Source organism: Eschscholzia californica, unplaced genomic scaffold, assembly GCF_041429995.1.
Source record: "Eschscholzia californica isolate CP2 unplaced genomic scaffold, dmEscCali1.0.p SCAF_1, whole genome shotgun sequence".
Taxonomy (NCBI): domain Eukaryota; kingdom Viridiplantae; phylum Streptophyta; class Magnoliopsida; order Ranunculales; family Papaveraceae; genus Eschscholzia; species Eschscholzia californica.
This window is the reverse complement of record NW_028238198.1, coordinates 66,823,729-66,847,447: the sequence shown is the minus strand read 5'-3', so window position 1 is coordinate 66,847,447 and position 23,719 is coordinate 66,823,729. Positions and strand designations below refer to the sequence as shown.

Here is a 23,719-nt window from a genome sequence, read left to right as displayed (position 1 = left end):
TAAAAGAAGAAATTAAAATCTCTATCTCTCTCAATAAAATAATAACTAATTTAGGAGAAAATAAATAAAAAAATAATAACTAATAAAAATCTCTCTCTCTCTCTCTCTCTCTCAATAAAATATAACAATAAATTTTGTAACATTTGATTGATACAAGTGTCCGTGCCCTAAGGCACGGGATATACCTAGTATATATATATATATATATATATATATATATATATATATATATATATATATATATGTTTTATTGTCTTATTAGATAGTTAAAATTACTTTTTGCATATGGTAATTTTGTGTTAAAATAGTTATATTATAAATCGATTAAATATTTTAATTTATTTATCTTTTTTGCATTTTCGAACTATTCAACTGTAAATTACTTTTTTTTTTAATGAAAATTGTCTCACATTCACCAAATATACTTTAAAAGGCTTAAAGATTTCCAATAAGACAGATTTATACTAACTCCGTCTGTGATTGTGCTTCTTCGATTTGTTGTAGACGATGTCGTTCAATGCTTAATTTTAGATAAAAAATATATATATAAAGAGATGCTAAATCTTCTTAACTTACTTGTCAAGGAATACTAGCTCGTTCTGGAGGAACCACCGGAGAATGGCTACTAGAATGAGGATCAACAGACTGAAACTGGAGACATAGTGTCCGCCTTTTCTCTGTTGTACCAAGTCATCAAAAGAAAGGTTAAAGAAGATCCCATGAAGCCCTACATTTATTTAAATAAGTACCATCAATTTCTGTAGAGTAATAAGTAATTAGAGATTATCACTAAAATATAAGCAAGAAAACTTACACTATAAACAGTCGGAATCTATCGAAATAGAGACGACAAGGACCAGCCGTCTGCATGGTGTTCCACACTCACAACAATTATCCTATTGAGGAATACTCCAAAAAATTCCGTCCCGGTAGTCGTCGTATACGGTTGGTCAAACGTGTTCCTCATCCTCTCCTAAAATCAACAATAAGTTAAAGTTTACTTTAATTGTAATGTACTATGTGTCATGTGTTAATGTGTTATATGTTATGTATGTAGTTTGTTTCACTCTTACCAAAATAACAATCCATCTTGCCTGGGAGATGCAGCTGCCCATTACCAATAGGGGCCACCCAACTCTACATATCTAGTTCATAAGAATTTTTTTTGGTTAATTCCATTTTGGCCCCCTAAAGATGACCAATTCACCAAAATGGCCCCCTAAAGATGACCAACTTTCAATTTATAACCCCCTTTATTCATTTTTCGGTCCTTTAGTCCGTTAAACGTCAATGAGCTGGCACTTTTTTGCCCGAATTACCCTTGCCCGTATCTTCATTGTTTGCCCAGTAGATTTGTGCTACCTAGAGTCATTAATTATGATTGTCAAATCAATTTACTTTTCAATTTTCAAAATTTAATTTGTCACATCAACTCAACTTCATCTTCATTCCCTTTAACCACTCCTCATAGAAGTCCCAAACTCTCCATTAAAATCACCAGAAGCTTGATCACACCTCCATGACCTGTTTTGCTTAATAGTCTAAGAACTCCAACACTACTTTATGCACGATGCCATTGGTGGAGGTAAGAAGTAACTTTTAGATATTTGCACCCAGGTAGAGAGAGAAAGGGTATGTGGAAGGTAGGAAGAAACTTTTTGAATATTTGCTTAATGTGGTAATGAAAGCATTATTGGACAACTTGATGGTTTTTTGATGGAATTGTTGAAAGTAAGAAAAAACTTTTGCATATTTACACCCACAGGTAGAGAGAATAAGATTATATGTTAGTTAGAGTGAGAGAGACAAGTAAAATGTTAGGATGGTTGAGGGGTTTGTTTATAAACCCTATCTTTGAATATTTTCATACTATTGTTTGGTTCTTGTATCCTGCTTCTTCATCTACTATCAGTTGAAGATTTTGAATTCACAAGTGAAGAGGAATAAGATAAGAGAAAAGGTTTATTCTCTTTGTAAAAAAATAAAATTTATCCTTTCTAAGTCAAAAAGAAAAGGAAAATGCAGATTTATTTTCCTTCTATTCTTAAAAATTACAGATAAATCTCATGTTTACATGTACTAGGTTCCCACCGCGTCCTACGGACGCGGTAGATCCCTTTTGACTGCGCCGTCGTGTTAAGAATATTGTAACAGTTGAATAGCCATTTTACATTTAGAAAAAACAATAATTATACATTAAACAACCAAGAGGAACAATCAAATACGAAGCTATTTACATATAAAAAAGAGACATAATATTTCATTGTACATTAAAAAAAAAAGAATTACATTTAAAAAAGAAAAATAATATTTCATTGAAGCCTGAACTATAAAATAGATGTGAGAGATTGTTTTTTTCTTACAATGAAAAGATATCAGTCTGGCAAGAATCCTATTTATATATTTTTCGAAGTAGTTACTTTGGGAAGTTTTTCATAAAAAAACCGATCAAGAATGTGGAAGAGAGATTTTCTCCCCACTAATTTCTCATCCTCCCACGTTTTTCTACTGAATATAAAAATATATATATATATATGGGTAGTAGTTACTCTAACCAATTTTAGTTGATTTACATAGATACCCTTCTTTTTGTAGTCTATTTACATAAAAAGAATTATATCATCCGTCGGATGTGTTCCCAACCAAATCTCTAAAATAAAATGGACGGTCAGACTTATCCCCTGGATAACCGACTGACCTGTTTTAATATAATAGATGAAAAAAATTGTGAGATTTTGTTTAAGAATCAACGAAGAAAGTTATTAGATTATTTCTCTACTTTTTTATGATGATAATTGATATGGGTAGTTGTGAACTGATAATAAAGGGTGTTTTAAGAACTAGTGAGATAGTAGTTTAGAGATGTGATCTCTCTCTCTCTCTATCTAACTTGGGAAAATTTCTCTCACTACATTTTTAAGTCCTACGCATGAGATTGTGTAAAGAGTGAGGGTGACAAGAAATCAATGAACTAACATTTACCTCCATTTTCATATGCTTTAATCCCTTCGACAGAAATCAATGAACTAACATTTCTTATTCCACAAAGAACACCTTTAAATCCATCATATTAAAGAGATTTAAAGAGTTGATGGGAAGGGAGAGAGAGGAAAAAGGTAAATTTTGAAAATTGAAAAAAATAAATTTGACATGCTATAATGACTCTTAGGGACTCCAAATAGCGTGGATGACAAGAAGATTTGGGCAGGGGTATTTTAGGTATGAAAATCCAGCTCACTAACATCTGACGAAAAAAAGACGGAAAAATAAAAAAGGGGGTTAAAGTGGAAGTTGGTCATCTTTAGGGAGCCAAAATGGAATTAACCCAATTTTTTTATCAAGTGTGTCCATAAGTAGCATATTCCAAGTAATGTTGCCTAAAGTATAAAAAGAAACATAATTAAATTTTAAAAAAAAAAGTTAATTTAAGAATAATTAATTTTAGATTATTTAAAAGTAATTATTTTTAAATTATTCAAAATGTACCTAATTTTAAAAAAAAGTTAATTTAAAAATTAGTCAAAAATAATTTTAAATAAGTAATTTGAAAAATAATATATAAAAATTATTTTAAAATTTTAAAATTAATTTAAAATAATTTTAATAATTACTTTATAAATAACCAATATTTAATATTAAAATTATTAAATAATTATTCTAAAAATAAATAAATAATTATTAAAAATAAATAAAATTATTAAAAATAACTAAAATTATTAAAAATAAACAAAAATTATTAAAAATAATTTAATAATTTATTAAACAAAATGACTAAAAATGATTTTAAAATTATTATTTAGTAACTAAAAATAATTATTAAAATAATTTACAAGTAATTTTGAATAATTTAAATAACTTAAAATACAATTATCAAATTACTTTAAAAATAATTTTAATTTTACAATTATTAAAAAGTTGTTTTAATAAAGTTAATTTAAAATTAATTTTAATTAATTAATTTGAAAATAATTATTTAACAATAATTCATAGAAAAATAATAAATTTAAAAATAATAAATTTTAAAAATAAGTAATGTAAGAGTAATTAAATTTAGAAATAATTAATCTAAAACAACTAATTTAAAAATAAATAAATTTTAAAAATAATTAATTTTTAAATAATTAAATTATAAAGGAAAATATATAAATTTAAAAAATTAAATTACATTTTAAAAAGAAAATAAGTATAAAAAAAAATAATAATTAAACTTTAAAAGTTATTTCTTAATAAAATCTAGACAATATGTTTGCTACAACAGATGTGATAGCCGGGGTGGTATAGTTAAGACAAAATGTACATAAGTACTAGAAAAACGGTTAAACTCTTATGAAAATAATAATTCATCCCGTTTGAAGGATACAACTTCTACTACCTATAGTTTGAAAGATACAACTGCTAATACCAATATGGGGCCGCCCAAGTCTATATTTAGGTAATATGATTTTTTAATTAATTTGTTCTTCTTAAGTAATGTTTCTTCGTTATGTATTCCTGTAGTTTTTCGTTATGTATATAACTTCTCTTAAATCATCACCCTTGATCTAATGGCAGGCCCGGGTTGATGTAGATGCTGTGTTGGATTTTCAAGGGCTAGAAGTTGGATCTTTATGATAGAAGTTGGGGGTTCATTATATTGGTATTTTGTTGATTACTTGATTAGTCATCTTAGATTGTTATCCTCCTGCTTTGATGCTTCATTATATTTTTCATACTTTTGAGTGTGAGAGTACCCAAGATTTAAAAAAAAGTTAATTTAAGAATAATTAATTTTAGATTATTTAAAAGTAATTAATTTTAAATTATTCAAAATGTACCTAATTTTAAAAAAAAGTTAATTTAAAAATTAGTCAAAAATAATTTTAAATAAGTAATTTGAAAAATAATATATAAAAATTATTTTAAAATTTTAAAATTAATTTAAAATAATTTTAATAATTACTTTATAAATAATTAATATTTAATTTTAAAATTATTAAATAATTATAAAATTATTAAATAATTATAAAAATAAATAAATAATTATTAAAAATAAATAAAATTATTAAAAATAACTAAAATTATTAAAAATAAACAAAAATTATTAAAAATTATTAAAAATAATTTAATAATTTATTAAACAAAATGACTAAAAATGATTTTAAAATTATTATTTAGTAACTAAAAATAATTATTAAAATAATTTACAAGTAATTTTGAATAATTTAAATAACTTAAAATATAATTATCAAATTACTTTAAAAATTAATTTTAATTTTACAATTATTAAAAAGTTATTTTAATAAAGTTAATTTAAAATTAATTTTAATTAATTAATTTGAAAATAATTATTTAACAATAATTCATAGAAAAATAATTAATTTAAAAATAATAAATTTTAAAAATAAGTAATGTAAGAGTAATTAAATTTAGAAATAATTAATCTAAAACAACTAATTTAAAAATAAATAAATTTTAAAAATAATTAATTTTTAAATAATTAAATTATAAAGGAAAATATATAAATTTAAAAAATTAAATTACATTTTAAAAAGAAAATAAGTATAAAAAAAATAATAATTAAACTTTAAAAGTTATTTCTTAATAAAATCTAGACAATATGTTTGCTACAACAGATGTGATAGCCGGGGTGGTATAGTTAAGACAAAATGTACATAAGTACTAGAAAAACGGTTAAACTCTTATGAAAATAATAATTCATCCCGTTTGAAGGATACAACTTCTACTACCTATAGTTTGAAAGATACAACTGCTAATACCAATATGGGGCCGCCCAAGTCTATATTTAGGTAATATGATTTTTTAATTAATTTGTTCTTCTTAAGTAATGTTTCTTCGTTATGTATTCTTGTAGTTTTTCGTTATGTATATAACTTCTCTTAAATCATCACCCTTGATCTAATGGCAGGCCCGGGTTGATGTAGATGCTGTGTTGGATTTTCAAGGGCTAGAAGTTGGGTCTTTATGATAGAAGTTGGGGGTTCATTATATTGGTATTTTGTTGATTACTTGATTAGTCATCTTAGATTGTTATCCTCCTGCTTTGATGCTTGATTATATTTTTCATACTTTTGAGTGTGAGAGTACCCAAGATTTCCATAGTCTTTGGTTGGTATTCTCCACTAATGACTACTTTAGGTCTCTTAGAAATGTTTCTTCTTCACTAAGATGTAACTCACATGGCACAACACAAACACTAAAAGACTTGACTTTCATGCAAAGGCCATTAGCAATCACAAAACTCATCAACTCGACACATATGCACCAAAATTCTTAAAACTATCACCAGAATCACATGCAAATCTACTTAAAATGTTCAAAATTTTCAAATTTTGGCTAATTTGAACCCTTTTGTCTTTGAAACCCATGGTCATGCATTGGTTATGGTTATATCCCGCATCCCCAAACTTAAAACTAACATTGTCCTCAATGTTCTAAGCATATACTCACCAAAAGATAAAGAGACACATCAATCTAAAGAGAAGAGTGGAGAGATATTACCATAACCGAGGGAGATAAAAGATGATACTACCAAGGCTCATGTATAAAGAGGTTCCAAGTTGATGTCAAGCTCGCGCCATCCCCAAACTTGGAACAAACCACGCCTTAGAAGTAAAACATATAAGAATTGGTCCTAAAATATCAACAAATATCATAAGAATGAATCACATAAAAGACATGACCACATACAAATCTACCACTAACGTGGGTATACACGATTGCATTGAGCTATGCAATTAGCCTTTGATTCTCTTGATTTCTTACAAGAACACGAGTTATGTCTCGTGGAGGGTTTCCAGAGATGATACCCACAAACATCAAGACCCATTAATCGGTCTAACAATCATAAAGCAAAAGACGAAAAATTTGGGGGTCAACCCAAAGGAAGCTATATGCAGGTGCTAATCGTCTCAAAAAAAGATAAAGAATACGAAGTGCACATGAGACGATAAAAGAAAACAAGCCATCCCCAAACTTAGTGGGTGCACAGTCCACTAAGTAGGTTTAAATAGAAGGAACGACAACAAAGAAATCATCAAAAGGATCGACATACATGTGAAGAGTCAAAATATCAGTCGAAGGCAAAAAATCATCTGGAAGCTTAGTGGACAGAATATCCACTATGTCCATAGACGTCTTTGGAAAGACGTCTGAAATGTCCCAAAAGGGATCAACAACCGAGTTTGAGATCATGTGGAAAGTCGAACTAGACTCTAAGGGTAAAGCAGTATGCTCGGGGACTAAGTCAATGTCCATGGTTTCCTTAGGTAAATAGTCTGACAAACTATCCAACATGTCTCTAACTACTACGTCATCAATATCCTCAAAGACATCTGGGGCCTCGCAGTCAGTTATAATATCAGGCCTTCCTAGCATTGCATCTAAGACTGACTCCTTACAAGTGTCAAAAATTGGATAGTTCGGAATCGTGTCATCCTCAAACTTGCTCGTAGAGCCATCACCCTGAACATCAACGTCTAATGTAGTCCTATCATGGTGAGATGACAAATGGTGAGGAAACGAGACAACAAGGTTATCAGTTTGTTCAAGCTCTTGGGCCCTCTCAGTTGATTCGTCGACATTTAACTTAGTACTAGGGTATGACGTATTACCCTCGCCATCGGACCTAGTACCCTCTTGAGTTTGGGGTGGTAAAACCCCTTCCTCGTCGGCTAATAACTGTGACATCATCATCTCTAATGGACGATTTAGAGACTCTAATTGACGATTTAGAGACTCAAACCTTTGATGTAACTCTTGTTGCATTTGAATCTGCGTCTGTTCAAATCGATCTTGTGTCTCTTCAAGTTGTAACATCATTTCAGTCAGACGACTCACAGACTCTAATTGAGAACTATCTTCAAGAGTCTCTTCATGATAAGGCTCACAAGTGTAACGAGATGAAGACTCTTGTTGATAATTTCCACCATACACGCTAGGATGATACCTACCTCTAAAATCATTTATCTCAGAAAAGTGTGAGATGTAAGGTCTCTCATACATATTTGATGTCGGACCATATCTATCACTAATCTGATCGTCTCTACACATCCTTTGGTATTCACCTAAGGTCATATCAGGTCGGTTAGTGCGGGGAATCCTCGAAATAAGCTCATCATCATCAACATCAAATGGCCAACCGTTATAAGAACGGGCCATGATCTCACAATGCTCAAGGAACTAACAAACAAGCTATCAATGCAAATCAAAACTTATCCAACCAATCACACACAAATAAGAAAGAAAGAGATAGAATACGATACTAGCGGATGCTCCTCTCGTTTCGTTCTTCCTTCCGATTCCTTTCTGATTCTTTTGTTCCCCTTCGCTCCTATGTTCCTGTTTTTTGGCTTTTCTCTTAAAGTGGTACCTGAAAAAAAGAAAAGATAAGAAACTACGAAAATAAAGAAAGAAAAACGTCTAAGTTAACGAATAACATTAAACTAATGAACAAAACAAGCAAACAATGTCCGAACTACTAAACCTATCCCTGGTAGCGGCGCCAAAAACTTGATAGGCCTAAAATAGGTCTATTCCCGCAAGTATACGGGGTCAAGTTATAGTATTGAAAATAAGATCGAGTGTCGTCCCAAGAGATAGGTAGGTAACTTTAGATATTGACGGCGAGTTTAGCCCAATAATCAAAATGTTAATAGCTAACTTAGACTAACACACACACACCCCACTTCATAGATTTGATTATTGATATGTAAGAAATAAGAAAACGAATAAAACTAAATAAACTAACTAAGAGAGAGGTAAGAAGAAATCTAAGGTTATAAAATTCACCACATAATTTCACTTTATAAAACAAGCACTTAATTACTTAAATCTCTTTTGTATTTACTAGGGATCCAATATAATGAACTATTTGGATTCCGGATGATGTTCTAGTTAAAACAATTTTATAATTACTAATTCTAATTGTCTACCTTATAGAGATTCGGATTGCTAAACTACTATTCATCATCTAAAAAGCATACTCCATCTAACAACTTAACGAAAGTATGAAATATCTAATTATGAGGCATGAGTAATAGAAAGAAAATCCAATCCATATAGATAAACAATCAATAGACATTAAAGCACATCAAAGGATTTAATTAATCAAGAACAAGTATTATAAAGATCCAAAATGGGTTTCATTCACAACCTTAGATTGCTAAGTTAACTATACATGGAAGCTAGAATAACATTCATTGACATTGTAAAATAAATGAAAATACTAAAAAATTAATGGAAAGAAATCACCAAGAATGTTCCAATTCCATATTCCCATGTATCTCCATTTTATCCAAGATTTACTCCATTTATGCTCAAGAAATTTACTCCAAGAAATCCAAGTAATAGCTATTTTATTGCAACCCAAATAAGAAAAACAAAAGGAAGAAATTAGATGTAGAAAGAAGTTGGAAAGAAGAGATGAAAGGGGATAAAGATGATAGAAGAATATGGAAGGAAGAAGAAGAAGACTATTAATGGAAGAAAGAATAGTGGTAGAGAAGAAGTAGTAGTAGAGAAAGATTGAAAAATAATGGAAAAGATGGATTAAGTTGGGAAAATAGATAATAGGTTAAAGAAAGAAAAGTAGAGAAGAGAAGGAAAGGGAATAGAGAAGAAGGATATTGAGAGGGTTTGCAAGTCTAGGTTTTAATGGAGGAGAAAGGGACTTATTTATAGGTGGGTTAGGGTTTTTGGTGGGTTAAATGGTAAAAAGAATGAAAAGATAGGGTCACATTTGGAATTTATAAGGGCTTAAAATATAAAACCCTAAATCACAACCACATGTTGTCGGCGGCTGGGTTTTGAAATGATGGACACTTGTCGCAAGGAGAGAAGGTGAAGGATCTGGCCGGTTAGGGTTTGAGAAGCGGGTGGACACGTGTCGGCGTCTGAACCTGCTGGAAACTCGGCAGCTGCTGTGTGACAGGATCCATGGAGCATAAGTTGCGGGTTACCCAGAATCCGTCGGATTAGAGGACGCGGGATCTGGACGGACAGGAGCAATACACGCGTCCGGGAGCATAGAGGTTAAGCTGCTTCGGCTGCACGGAATAAGTATAAACACGGGATGCACAGGAGCCGCACGATCTGAAGAACGCGGTAGCGGACGACCAAGATTAAAACGTGGGCTCGGGATCATGGGAGCTAAGTGACTTCGGTTGCACGGGATAATGATAAAGGAGGGACGCACAGCAGCCGCACGATCTAGGACACGCGGAAGGCTACGGTCCAGATTATAACGCTGCTTCCGGGTATATGGTATTAAGTTGCTTCGGATACACTGGATCAAGCTCATAAGGGCCACTTCGCTGCTGAGCGCTAACACGGGAACCGCATCTACCAATCTCCGCCTATCGACACGTGTCCCTAAGCATACCGCGGGCCAGAAACTTGCCCGAACTTGTACCGAATGCTGACCAAATGTTGACCTGACTTTGACCTTGGTTTATTCCTTCGTCCGGACTCCGATTTGACTTCCGTTTTCTCCTACGGACTCGTCTCGACCTCTACTTTTCAACCACGCACTGACCTTGGCCAAATTACCAGATTGTCCTTGACTCCAAATGACCAAAATCCCCTTCATGCATCTTTTCCTCGTTTTTAACCGTTTTTCACACCTAACTCTCCGAAAGACACCTAATCAAGAAAACCAACCATTTTATTATAATAAAGACTCGAAACGAACTAACTCGACTAAATTAAATGACTCTGATGGGACATTTTCATGACCCATCAGCACCCCAAGAAATCCACGATTAATATGCCCACATGAGGGCCAAGCCCATGAACCAAATGACAAATGGGTTCGTCCCATTCATCTTCAAGCACCAGGGGTGACACACGCATTAAACAAAGAAGTCACCCCTGGATAAAGAAGACAACCCTGCACAAAAAGGTTGGTTGAGGCGTTATTGTTATTCCTGATAATGGTTGGTCAATGATATCACCAATATATCCGTTGGATGGGAGCAACGGTTGACCAAAAGAGACAGTGGACCACGGAACACTATATAAGGATCACCTGATCATCGACTAAGGCATCGAATGACGGATAACAACATCCGACACCCAACTCTCCCGCAATCAACCGATTACTTTCTCTCACATCGATCATCTAAACCAGCTGACGACTGATCTCTCTCTCTAGAAGACCACTTGATCAAACAGCTGACGAATGATCTCTCTCTCTAGACGAACACTTGATCAAGCAGCTGACGACTGATCTCTCTCTCTCTCTCTCTCTCTCTCTCTCCAGACGACCACTTGATCAAGCAGCTGACGACTGATCTTTCTCTCTCCAGACGACCACCTGATCAAGGAATCCACTGATCTCTCTTTCTCCTGACGACCATCTGATAAAGAAGACGAGTGATCTTTCGCTCTCATAACGACCACCTTATTAAGGAAGACAACTGATCTTTCTCTCTCCAGAAGACCACCTGATCAAGGAAGACGACTGATCTTTCTCACTCCAAACGACCAAAGGGTGAAAGCACTTTAATCTCACTAGACGACCAGAGAATTAGGCAAGCATACACCCGGTTGCATCACCTTTTCTCCCAACGATCGTGTCGCTCAGATAACTTATTTAACTCGATAGCTCAATTTCTGGTTTATTATTCACATTCGATATTTGTCAAGTTTACTGACTTGACAGTCGGAGCCCCTTAGGCCGACACCATCTCGAAGTCTCAGGGATCTTACGGTCACATGCGTTTTGTCTGTTGTCACAGGTTAAGCCCAAAGACGTCGTCGGTGTCCGTAAAAATATTAACAGGTGAAGGACTGACTTCCGGTCAACGTCCCGGTGCCGCTGACTTCTTTACCCGCGATTTCATACCCTCACAATAGTTAAAATTACTTTTTTCATATGGTAATGTTGTGTTAAAATAGTTATATTATATGATTTAACTCATTAGGTGTAATATCTCTTGTTGTTTTGTTGACATTCTTTTCATTTCTCAATTACAGTATGGAGAGCCCAAGATTAAAATTTCGCACCGGGCCTTCTAATTCTCGGCCACGCCACTGAAACATTCGTCTAGTAGATGTAGGGATTTACACCCTTCTACTAGTGTTTATAGCGGAAATATGACATCTAATGTCTACACTAGTATTCCCAGGATCACATGCAAAACTAGTAATTAATCTAATGGAGATAGTAGATTACCTTAATCGCTTTTCCCTCGAACTAGTTGAATTGATTGAAGAAGACCAAGAGCTTCAAGTGTAGCTCCTCTACTTGGGACACGAGCAATCAATTTGATCTCCCACCTTGTTGTATAGCTAGCACACCAATGGTGGTTGGATAGAAGAACACCTTCTTCTTTGACTAGATTGATAGTAATGGGAATTAGCTCACTTTCTCTTCTCTACTTGATGTGGTAGAGTAAGAAAGCTTAGAGAGAAATTCCACACCTTATTCTCTGTCCTAAGAGTGTTTATAGAGAACCCTAATAAGAATCCACCTCCTTTTAGGTTTCCTAAAACACCCTTTCGAATAAGATTTAGGGAAATAGTCGAAAATAGCAACTATTGGTATTTTCTCAATTCCCTAAGGAGGAGGTGCCCAAACACCACGAAAATTGGCAGATATAATTTTTATTATATCAGCAACTAACCCTCCAAAATTCAGCCCAATCCGAGTCCTAGAAGTACCCGAACCGGTCTAGGCCCAAAAACCCTGTTTTTGGCCTTTTTGTACTATCTTTGCCTAATTCCTTTTTAGGCCTATGAGATATGTTTATGGGACACTCCCATGATTATATCTCACTCCCACTAGTCATATCCTAGATCAATTTGTCACTCTTATGTGTAACCCGTTGTAGGATCCGATCGAAATTAGCCGCGAATTACTTCGTAATTCGACGATCGTAGTTGGTCTCTAGCTACAACTCTACGATCCCTAAATCAATCGGACTTGATGATCTTCCACATCAATTGTCCTATCCGACAATTTGTTCGCATTGTCACCTTGGTCGAAGGACATCTCCTTCAACTCCTTCAGACTCCCATTTGGACTTAGAACAAGTGCAATGCCTCGATTCCCGTGTCAATTTAGTATCCCATCTGATACGTCACGTCATTCAGACTTTCTTGATATCCGAGTACAACTGTAAAAGACAAACGATTAACTTTAATCCGTTTGAGCGCGGCCACGCATTTTCAGTTGCTACTCATCAAGTGGCCTTGAGACACTTTGTACCTAATGTGATTAGGGTGACACAGTCCATTCTTGCGCTCCCACTTAACTTCATGTCTATCCTGTCCTTCCCAGTATCCGTCTTTATAACCTCCTTTTACGGCGCGGCGTTTAACGGAACCAAAGTCGGGCATTCCTTACATAAGATGAGTGGAGCACTCATGTTTTGAGGAATCTCTCCTATTGTCTTTATGAGAAGTATTGACGTTCATCACGAGTGATGTACTTCTCATTTGAGGGTTATCCAGTGTATAAACCGTTTACACACCCACGTAGTCGAATAGAATATACTATTCATATAGCCCATGAAACTGCGCTATCCCATCGACTCCCGTGCTAGTCTTCGTGAGTCATTGTTGTCCATGCAATGACCTGGACCAGGGATTTTTGATAATAATTATTCCAAGTTCACTTAATAGGGTTTCATTCATCAGATCACGTATCTGACAAACCTATTCGGAACGTTTTATTATCGATGGACTGTCGTTTAAACACTAAACCAAGTTTAGACGACTGGTGAAATAATTCTTATTATTTCTGATAACGAGAGTTGTAAATCTGAGCCTCTTCCGTAAAACTCCTTTTACCCACTCAGTTTTACTTGTCGAGGTTTAAAATTATACCTCATGCCTTAGACTGTGTATGAATCTCATACTATGTCTAAGGTGACAGTTTAGTTTGACTACCGTGGTAGTCGGTTTTAAACTTTGCTTATTATCAATTAATTTGAAGATTACTATCTTCAACCTTGATAATATCTAGTAATCTTTACTAGAGTTAAGGCCTTTAATTCTTTGTGTAGTATTTGCAACAGTTCCCGGCTTAAAACACTTTTAGCCTACTTTCCTTCCATGTCTGGAAGTTTGCTACGATGACATGTTCAACTTTGTACTACTTCATCCTTTGGCCTTCTAGGATGTACTAAGTAGTGTTTCGGTTTTCCAATCCGAATTCGGATGTTTAAATGCTAATCATGTCCAACATGATTGACTTTATGTTTTCGAACATAAATGTCTCTCTCATGCGTGCTAGCTCATCGGTGTCTTTTAGACTCCGAGTTTTGCAACGCCCTCTGTCATGAGTTTTTGGGTCGAAATTCATTTAGACTTTCCGAGTCTTAGATTTTCTGTTTCGGATCTCAAGCATCTCAGCGTACTGAGTCTCTCTAATCCTATCATCCTTTTGATCTATGCTTATAGATCTTCAGATGCCCAAAATGGCATTTTATCCTTTTGTGTGTGGTCCTTTATTGAGTCAGTTCGTTACTGTTATACAACACCTTATGTCGTACTCAATCTTTTGTATGTACTATGCATATGGACCCGGAAGGTTTGTTTACTCCCACTTACCTTCTTGAAACTCGTGATTCAAGATTTTCTTCATTCTCAAGGAATCAAATTTCTCTGATTGCCTTTTGAATCGAAGATTCTAACTCTTGCGTGCTTTTAATCCGTCGATAGATTTCTGAAGCATGCTTGTGGACATAACTTGATTGAAAGAATCTTATTCTTCTTGTCTAGTTTCGGGAAACATGAATGTTTCCATCCTTCTCAGTTTTCTACTTTGGAAAACCAATTTAGGTCTTCTGTTGACTTAAATTATCAAGCTTCATGTCTTGACGAGATATGGATTCCACGATGATTTTGGCTTCTAGCCAAAATCTAGAGTCAGTTTCCGTTTCTGCGCAGGTCTTTTATCTCTTCAGAAAAAACCTTTATTTTCTGTGTCTTTGAGATTTGACCTTTTAGGGCTTTTGAACAACAATTTGGAATTTTCTCAACTACTTTGAGATATTCCTTTAGAGACACTTTCACTTGTTTTGAGAGTTCTCCGGCGAATGACATTCGCTTTTGTGCGGTGGGTTTATAAGATTATATCTTTAACCTTTCCTTTTCCAAGGAGTCGCAGTTTGTTGCTCTTGGTCGAATTTAATCGACTTGTACAAGTTTCATGATTGTTCTTCATGACCCTCCATGATTTTTCTCATGATCGAATTAAATCGACTTGTACTTTTCTCCCACTTATTCTTGTAATAATTAGTGTTTTCTCCCAGACTACTAGGTGTGCTAATTATTAGAAGAATACTATCATGAGAAACAAACACTTTGTTCTCTTGATTGGTTATGGAAGAAGCCCAAATTTCTTTTTAAAAAAGAAATTGCGTCAGATATTAGCTAGTTTTGTAATGCTTTTACAAATTTAGCTTTGGACGGAATTTTGGTAAGTGTGAAAACAATCGTTTATAGAATATGTCCCAAAATATTCGGAAGACTGGCTTAAACCCATCTTTGATCGAATTATGCATAGCAATGTTCGATTGCTCCCACTGAATCCACCATCCGTCGGATGTGTTCCATGGAGCAGAGTTGGGAAACTGTTTCTCAACTCCTTTGATGGTTATCAAGTGTTTGACTCAAGTTTTCACTATCTTGTCAAAGTGATTCTTTACTTCGGTTTGTACTTTGTTTGAACCTTTCAAACATTCTGACTTATACTTTATGATTTGTACGTTTCCATACTTCATGAAGTTGTCAGAGTACGTATTTGAAGTTTCTCTCGTTAGCTTCTGCAAGTAAACTTATAGGTCTGCATAACACCGTATGAGTCCTAATAGATTACTAGTCTTTATGCCTTTTGAAAAGGGTGACTTTGTCAATTAGTCCTTAAGACCCAATTGACAATGCTGAAGTTTAATGAGTTTGAATCTCTTGATTTTAGCCATTATCAATGTTAACCTTCAGTTAATTTTATCACTGGTTTAAAACATCAGACGTTTCTAGAAGAACAAAATAATCACTATTAAGTTCTAAGCTAGATCAGTGTCTAAAAGAAGACTTTGATCCCTTTCAGCATCCCTAGCATTACTGCTTCTGCTCCCTCTTGGATCTTTACTTCTTTTAGTCAAGTATGTGATTTCCTTGAGCTCCCACTGAGCCGCTCATCTGGTCTTAAATACCTGATGAAGGAATTTTACGATACTTGTTTTTAACTTTGTTAACAAGGATACGGAATCGGAATTCATAATTCCATTCCTTTTGTCCTCCAGGTGCTAAAGGTAGTTTCCTTTTAAATGGTCTAGCCATTGTTCAGAAACATTCACAGTAATGAGAAATACTCTTGATCATGTACTCGGTAGCTGCTTTTCTTTGATCAAATGTTTGTCTCACTTGACTGATCCTTTTGCCCTTTTGAATCTATTTCTTAGATTCTTTGTACCAAATCTCAAGAACCTTTCTTAGACTGGATATTCCCGTATGTTCTGCTCAGTTTGTTTGTAACAACCTGAGTGATTCATCTAAGGTCTTATCTATCTTTGTTCAATCAATATTGAATTGGGTGATAGATGTATTCTGTTGTCTTCCGTTAGGATGACTTTCAGATTGCCTTGGAGGTCTCGTACCTCTCCATTTATGACTTCTGTGGGAAATTCTTCCTCAGTTTGTCTTAATGGTTATGCTAGCATTCATTATTCTTCCAAAGAGAATGTTATACGATTGCTTGCAAATGGCTTTTGACCTTCTCTTGTATGAGTCAACATTGGGATTGGGTATTCTAGTGACCTTCCTTTTGAATCTGAGAATTATTCTCGGATTCATTCTTCCATTCTAGGAAGTGGATCAGCACCTCCCTTAGGTGTGATTCAATGTTGAAATCGTTTGTGTCATCTTAAAACTACATAAAGAAATGGCAAAGTTTTAAAACTCGTTATCGTTTTTGAAAAACATTAGTTTTCCCACATTGAATAAGTGATTCCAAGACCCCAGTTCTTCGAAGTAAAGCGGACGAAGGCCCTACCCTTTGACTCCGTCGTTCCGGGTGAGTGAATTCCTTCACTGATCATACCTTATGACTCTTGGTTGATAGATTTCATTAATGAATGACTAATCTATCCTTTTGCCTCGAGTATCCAAGACTCTCTTGCTGATCTCGTTGAGTAGAACCATTTAGACGTGTAGGCCTCTTCTATAGACCTACCCGCATTGTCCCAAGGTAGAGGAGGTACTCTGCGAAGGCCGACCCACCTTCCTCGAACAAGGGCGCAACGAGTGTCTTAATCTGGATAGGCGATTACTCAAGATTACTTTTGGGGACTTTTACGCTAGTCTGGCGTTTGTTATAGTGAACTATTTAGCCTAACTAACATCCACGACATAAAGCGTAAATAAGTAAGTAAATGCGCGCGAGAAAGTAAATCAAGCAGACATGGATCCTAGTATGTCCCCTAACCTAGAAGATCTAATCACCCTTGGTTTTCTTCTTGTTTCGCCTTTTGGTTCGTCTTGGATCGCCATCTTTGAACCTCCATTGATTTCTCCCACTCGCCTTTGGATTTCATCCTCGAGTTTCTTCAATGGACTCATAGACCCTAAACTCTAATTACAAGACTCTAACGATTCGCAGATCGTATAAACTTGAAATTAAAATTAATTACAAAGCATGCACCCATCCGTGCTTAAAACAAGAACAAGGAAATAAATCTATGGCCATACTAGTTTCCCGCATTCACATCACATGCAATCATATAATATATCAAGGCTAAGAATTATATATGCATGATTATCTTGGGAGATACTTTTGTTGACATCACATGTCACATTACGGACCTTAAGTCTAAATTCGAAGAATTTAACTAATGGTGCTTTCCGGTTTTATCTTTTATGATTAAAATCATCTTTTAGAAAAACTCCGTTTTGGGCTCGAGAAAGCCCGGGTCAATTTCGGAAAAAAAATATTGGTTCGATTCTTAATGATTTCATAAATCAATTTAAAGAGAAATCCGTTTTGGGCTCTTGGATGGCCCGGATTGATTTTGGAATTATTTGGTTGGAATCGGAAAAAAAATTTGGCAAAAACTCCCACTCGAATGATGGTCCCTTTTCGTGGTCTGAAAAGCCTCGAAAAAGCCCGGGACAAGTCCTAGACAAGTCCCGGCCCAAGCCCAAAAAGGGCTCGGACAAGGTCCGGACATAGCACGGCCCATAGGGCCGGCCTGTCCTGGCCGAGGCCTATCAAGGCCTGGTCTCGTCCTGGCCGGAGCCAGGACGCTAGTCCATGTACCAGACGCGTCCTAGACGTGTCTGGTACTGGACCGGACCAGCACTAGGTGTCTCGGACTAGTCCGAGACACCCAGAACCTCCCAGACGCGTCTTCAAGACGCGTCTGGTCGAGTGCTCTGGACGCGTCCTAGACGCGTCCAGGAAGCTCCTTCGCAGCTGCTGGTCGCGTCTTAGACGCGACCTGGACGCGTCTTCAAGACGCGTCCTTAGTAGCTGCTCTGGACGCGTCTTCAAGACGCGTCCAGAGGACGCATCCAGGAGCTTCTGGTCCGGCCAGGACGCTTCCTGGCCGGACACTAGGGTTTTCAAAACCCTAGTTTCCAAAAAGAAAAAAAAAAAAATTTCTTATGCAACTTTAAGTTGCTATTTTCCAATTTTAAAACTTTTCTTAAATTTTTGAAATTCCTTTTAGAACACTTCTAAAATTTTCCAAAACTTTTAGAAACTTTTTAAATTTTTCCAAATTTGTTTTGAGAGTTTCCCAAACTCAAAACTACTCTTTTTAGAACACTTCTAAAATTCCAAATCTTTGTTTTTCAAAAGTTTCCAAAATTTAAAAAACAACTCTTAATCAAACCAATTTTGGATCAAAATCTAGGTTTTTGAAATTTTTCAAAGAACAATTTTGAAATCAATTTGAAAAATCTTTGAATCCAATTCATAATTAATCAAATTTTATGTTTAAAACCTTTTTAAATATAACTATCAACATAATCAAGCATGGATTAGTTTGAAATTCAATGAAATTGAGTCTTTTAAAACACTTTTAATCATCAATTTGATTCTCAATTTGAAAATTTATTGAATCCCATCAAATTATGAGTTTAAAATACTTTTAAAAACATCTTTTAAAATACTTTTATAAACTCAATTTTCAAACTATTAAGCATATTAATTAGTTCGATTCTTAGCAAAAACTAGTTAATGGCAAGAGGCTCTGACGCCACTGTAGGGATTTACACCCTTCTACTAGTGTTTATAGCGGAAATATGACATCTAATGTCTACACTAGTATTCCCAGGATCACATGCAAAACTAGTAATTAATCTAATGGAGATAGTAGATTACCTTAATCGCTTTTCCCTCGAACTAGTTGAATTGATTGAAGAAGACCAAGAGCTTCAAGTGTAGCTCCTCTACTTGGGACACGAGCAATCAATTTGATCTCCCACCTTGTTGTATAGCTAGCACACCAATGGTGGTTGGTCCAGTGTTTGGGTATTTGACCAGTAGCAAGATAGTTCACTATATCAGCAAACCAAGGTAATTGGGAGACACTAAAAAGTTGCTCATCAGGAAAGCTCTCTCTCATGGGTAACTTGTCTTCTACAGACTCGACTACAAGTCTAGACAAGTGGTCTGCTACTAAATTTTCGGAACCCTTTTTGTCCCGAATCTCTATATCAAACTCTTGTAGCAGCAATATCCATTTAATCAGTCTAGGTTTTGCATCCTTTTTAGAAAGGAGATATTTTAATGCAGCATGATCAGAGAATATTATAACCTTAGAACCCACAAGATATGATCTGAACTTTTCTAGGGCATACACTACAGCTAACAACTCTTTTTCAGTGGTAGAGTAGTTTAGCTGTGCATCGTTCAACGTCTTACTGGCATAGTATATAACGTGAAGAAGTTTATTCTCACGTTGACCTAACACGACTCCAATTGCATAATCAGATGCATCGCACATGATCTCAAATGGAATACTCCAGTTGGGAGGTTGGACAATAGGGGCGGAAGTAAGCATAAGTTTGAGTTTTTCAAAGGCTTCTAAACAAGGCTTATCGAAGACAAATTTGTTCTCTTTTGCCAAAAGATTACAAAGAGGTCTAGATATCTTGCTGAAATCTTTAATAAACCGTCGATAAAATCCAGCATGTCCTAAAAACGATCGAATATCTTTGACTGTTTTAGGGACTGGAAGGCTTTTTATCAACTCTACTTTTGCCTTATCTACTTCAATGCCCTTTTCAGAAATGACATGCCCTAAGACTATTCCTGAGCGAACCATAAAGTGACATTTCTCCCAATTTAGTACTAGGTTCTTCTCTTTGCATCGAACCAACACAAGTGTGAGGTGATGCAGACACTGATCAAAAGATGAACCGAAGACCGAAAAATCATCCATAAAGACCTCGAGAAACCTCTCTACCATATCTGAAAATATGCTCATCATACATCGTTGAAATGTAGCGGGTGCATTACACAACCCAAAAGGCATCCGACGATAAGCATAAGTTCCAAATGGACAAGTGAAAGTGGTTTTCTCTTGGTCCTCAGGGGCTATTGGAATCTGATTATAGCCAGAATAGCCATCTAAGAAACAATAGTAGCTATGTCCAGCTAGTCTTTCTAGCATCTGATCAATGAAAGGAAGAGGAAAATGGTCTTTCCTCGTGACCGTGTTCAGTTTCCTGTAATCAACACAAACACGCCAACCAGTGGTCATCCTGGTGGGTATTAACTCATTAGATTCGTTCTTGATTACAGTAATGCCTGATTTCTTGGGTACAGTTTGAACAGGACTGACCCAAGTGCTATCTGAAATAGGGTATATAATACCCGCATCTAGTAATTTCAGGACTTCGGCTCTAACAACCTCCTTCATGTGAGGGTTAAGTCGACGTTGCATTTCCCTCGACGGTTTAGCATCTTCCTCAAGATAGATGTGGTGCATGCAAACAGATGGACTTATACCCTTTAGATCAGCTATTGACCACCCTATTGCCGCTTTGTGGTCTCTAAGGACATCTAATAGTCTACTTTCCTGTTCTTTCTCTAACTCGGAAGCAATGATGACAGGTAAGGTTTCAGACGGTCCTAGAAACGAATACTTCATGTTGTCGGGCAAGGGTTTCAACTCTAAAGGAGGTGGTTTCTCTGTGGATTGAGGTGACTCGGGGATGGAAGGAACACTAGACTCACTGGTGGATGATAGTTGAGGCATCTCTAAAGTTGGCAAGTCAATTGGCTCTGACAAGCTGAGGGGTTCTTCTATCCACCTATTAGGATCTAGTAATGGGGTAGAATCTAATAAAGCATTCACCTCATTGATACTACCCTCCTCATCAAAATCTAAGCCAAAATGGGCCAACAATGTTTCTAAAGGATCATTAGATAGAGTTTGAGGTAAAGAATCTTGGATGAATAACTCTATCAAATTCAACTCATTAAAATCATTAACATCATCTGGGTGAAGTCTGGCATTGAAGATGTTCATCTCTACAGTCATGTTCCCGAAAGACAATCTTAATAGTCCACTCCTACAATATATGATAGCATTTGATGTAGCTAAGAATGGTCGCCCTAGAATGACGGGAATTTGACTCTGGGTATCATGAACTGGTTCAGTATCTAAGATTATGAAATCAACAGGGAAGATGAATTCATTAACTTTTATCAGAACATCCTCTACTATGCCACGTGGTCTCCTAACAGACCGATCTGCCAACTGAAGAACTACCGAAGTGGGTTTGATCTCTCCTAAACCTAATTGCAGGTACACAGAGTAAGGAAGTAGGTTGACACTAGCACCTAGATCTAACAAAGCTCGTTCGATCTTATGGTCCCCTATAGTGCAGGGCAGTGTAGGACTTCCTGGGTCTTTGTACTTAGGTGGGAGGTTCTGTTGGATGATGGAACTCACTTGGTTAGTCAAGAAGACTTTCTTATGCACATTCATCTTACGCTTCCTAGTACATAGGTCTTTAAGAAACTTAGCGTAAGCTGGAACCTGTTTAATGGCATCTAGTAATGGAATATTAATACTAACTTGTTTGAACATTTCCATTATCTCCTCGAACTGGGACTTCTTCTTTGGCTCTACCAAACGCTGAGGATATGGGGCTCTAGGAACATATGGCTCAGGTACAATGGGTGGGTTTTCAGACTCAGAAGCCTTCTCAGGCTCTTTACTAGGGATACTAGTTGGTAAGGTGGGTTGTTCAGAGTTTGGTTCACTATCTTCGGGAACTCCTACCTTATTATCAATTACCCTACCACTTCTAAGGGTGGTTACTGCATTGGCCTGGTCCATCGACTGTTTACCCCTCGGGTTTGGTTCTGGTTGACTAGGAAACCTACCCTGTTCTCTCTGCCTAAGGGCTTCTCTAAGTTGACCTACCTCGGTTCTTAAACTAGTTACAGCCTGGTTGGTCTCTTGTACAGTCTGGTTAGTCTGTTGTAAAGCCTGGTTGGTCTGTTGTATAGACTGGTTGGTCTGTTGTAAAGACTCTTTATGGGCTTTAGCTAGTTGCTTCATGATTTCCTCTAAAGACTCACTGTTTTGAGAAGGATATTGGGTACTAGATTGACCCTGATTTTGAGCAAAAGGATTCCTAGGAATATTAAACCCAGGAGGGTTCATGGAGCTACTAACCTGACCCTGATTTTGACCCTTGGACCAAGCAAAATTGGGGTGATTTCTCCAACCCGGATTATAAGTGTTTGAGTAAGGATCATATTTCTGACGGTTATCTTGCCTAGAGTTTAGATAAAGAGCATTAGCTTGCTCTTTTTCGTCAGAAACAAAAAATAGGGTACACTTATTCCCTGTATGAGATGGGTCTCCACAGACGGAGCACGGATAAGAGATGGATTCATTTCCAACACTCATGACCTGAGCGGGATCCTCCCTAACTGCCTTAGGTTGACCAAGCTCTAGGGCTTCTATCCTTCTCGTCATGGCGGCGAGTTTAAGTTCGGACTCATCAACTCTATAGATGCCGCCTTTATTTGGAGTAGGATTTGCCCTAGTAGGAGGTCCTCTAGAAGTTTCCCATTGGTGGGATTTCTCAGCTAGATCTTCTAGAAACGCCATGCAGTCATCGACGGATTTATAAGTAAATCCGCCACCACAGAATGACTCTACCATGGATGTAGTGGGATAGTTTAGCCCGTCATAGAGAAATTGGACTAGTCTACTCTTTTCATAACCATGGTGTGGACACTGTAGTTCCAGTTCTTTAAATCTCTCTAGATAATTGTAGAGAGACTCTCCTTCTTGTTGCACAAAATTATTAAGACTTTGCCTTAAAGCGGTGGTTTTGTGCTTGGGAAAGAATTTCAGAAGGAATAAACTGGTTAATTCTTCCCATGTGGTGATGGAATGAGGTTGTAAGGCATACAACCAAGATTTTGCTTTCTCTCTCAAAGAGAAAGGGAACAACCTAAGCTTCACTATTTCATCAGACATATTGGGGAATCTTATAGTCCCACAGATTTCTTCAAAATCCCTAACATGGTGGTAGGGATTCTCGTTCTCAACTCCACGAAAGAGTGGGAGCATTTGGATAATGCTCGGCTTTAACTCAAAGTGAGCCGTGGAGTGGGGTAACTGTATGCATGATGGTTGAGATGTTCTAGTAGGGTTCATGTAATCCCTGAGTGTCATAGGTGGATTTCCATCCCTGGCTTGGTTTAGATTTTCACCCATAGTGTCACTCAAAGAGAGGT

General features: G+C 36.0%; 1 protein-coding gene across 1 annotated transcript; it reads right to left on the bottom strand.

The window, feature by feature from the left end:
- Nucleotides 1-579: 579 nt before the first annotated feature.
- LOC147568443 (uncharacterized) lies at nucleotides 580-22,631 on the bottom strand. Its single transcript, XM_086659815.1, has 4 exons — nucleotides 21,238-22,631; nucleotides 20,473-21,189; nucleotides 19,643-20,190; nucleotides 580-677 (listed from the first exon to the last, which is right to left on the bottom strand). The coding sequence occupies exons 1-4, from the start codon at nucleotides 22,629-22,631 to the stop codon at nucleotides 580-582; spliced, it is 2,757 nt and encodes a 918-aa protein (XP_086515941.1).
- Between the last annotated feature and the right edge of the window lie 1,088 nt (nucleotides 22,632-23,719).

Coding starts and splice junctions, on each gene's coding strand:
- LOC147568443 (XM_086659815.1), bottom strand. CDS start 22,631: ATGAACCCTCCTGGGTTTAATATTCCTAGGAATCCTTTTGCTCAAAAT. Junction 20,191..20,472: donor CGTCGGATGCCTTTTGGGTT/GTGTAATGCACC, acceptor GTTGATAAAAAG/CCTTCCAGTCCCTAAAACAG. Junction 678..19,642: donor AGAGATTCGGGACAAAAAGG/GTTCCGAAAATT, acceptor TTGGTACAACAG/AGAAAAGGCGGACACTATGT.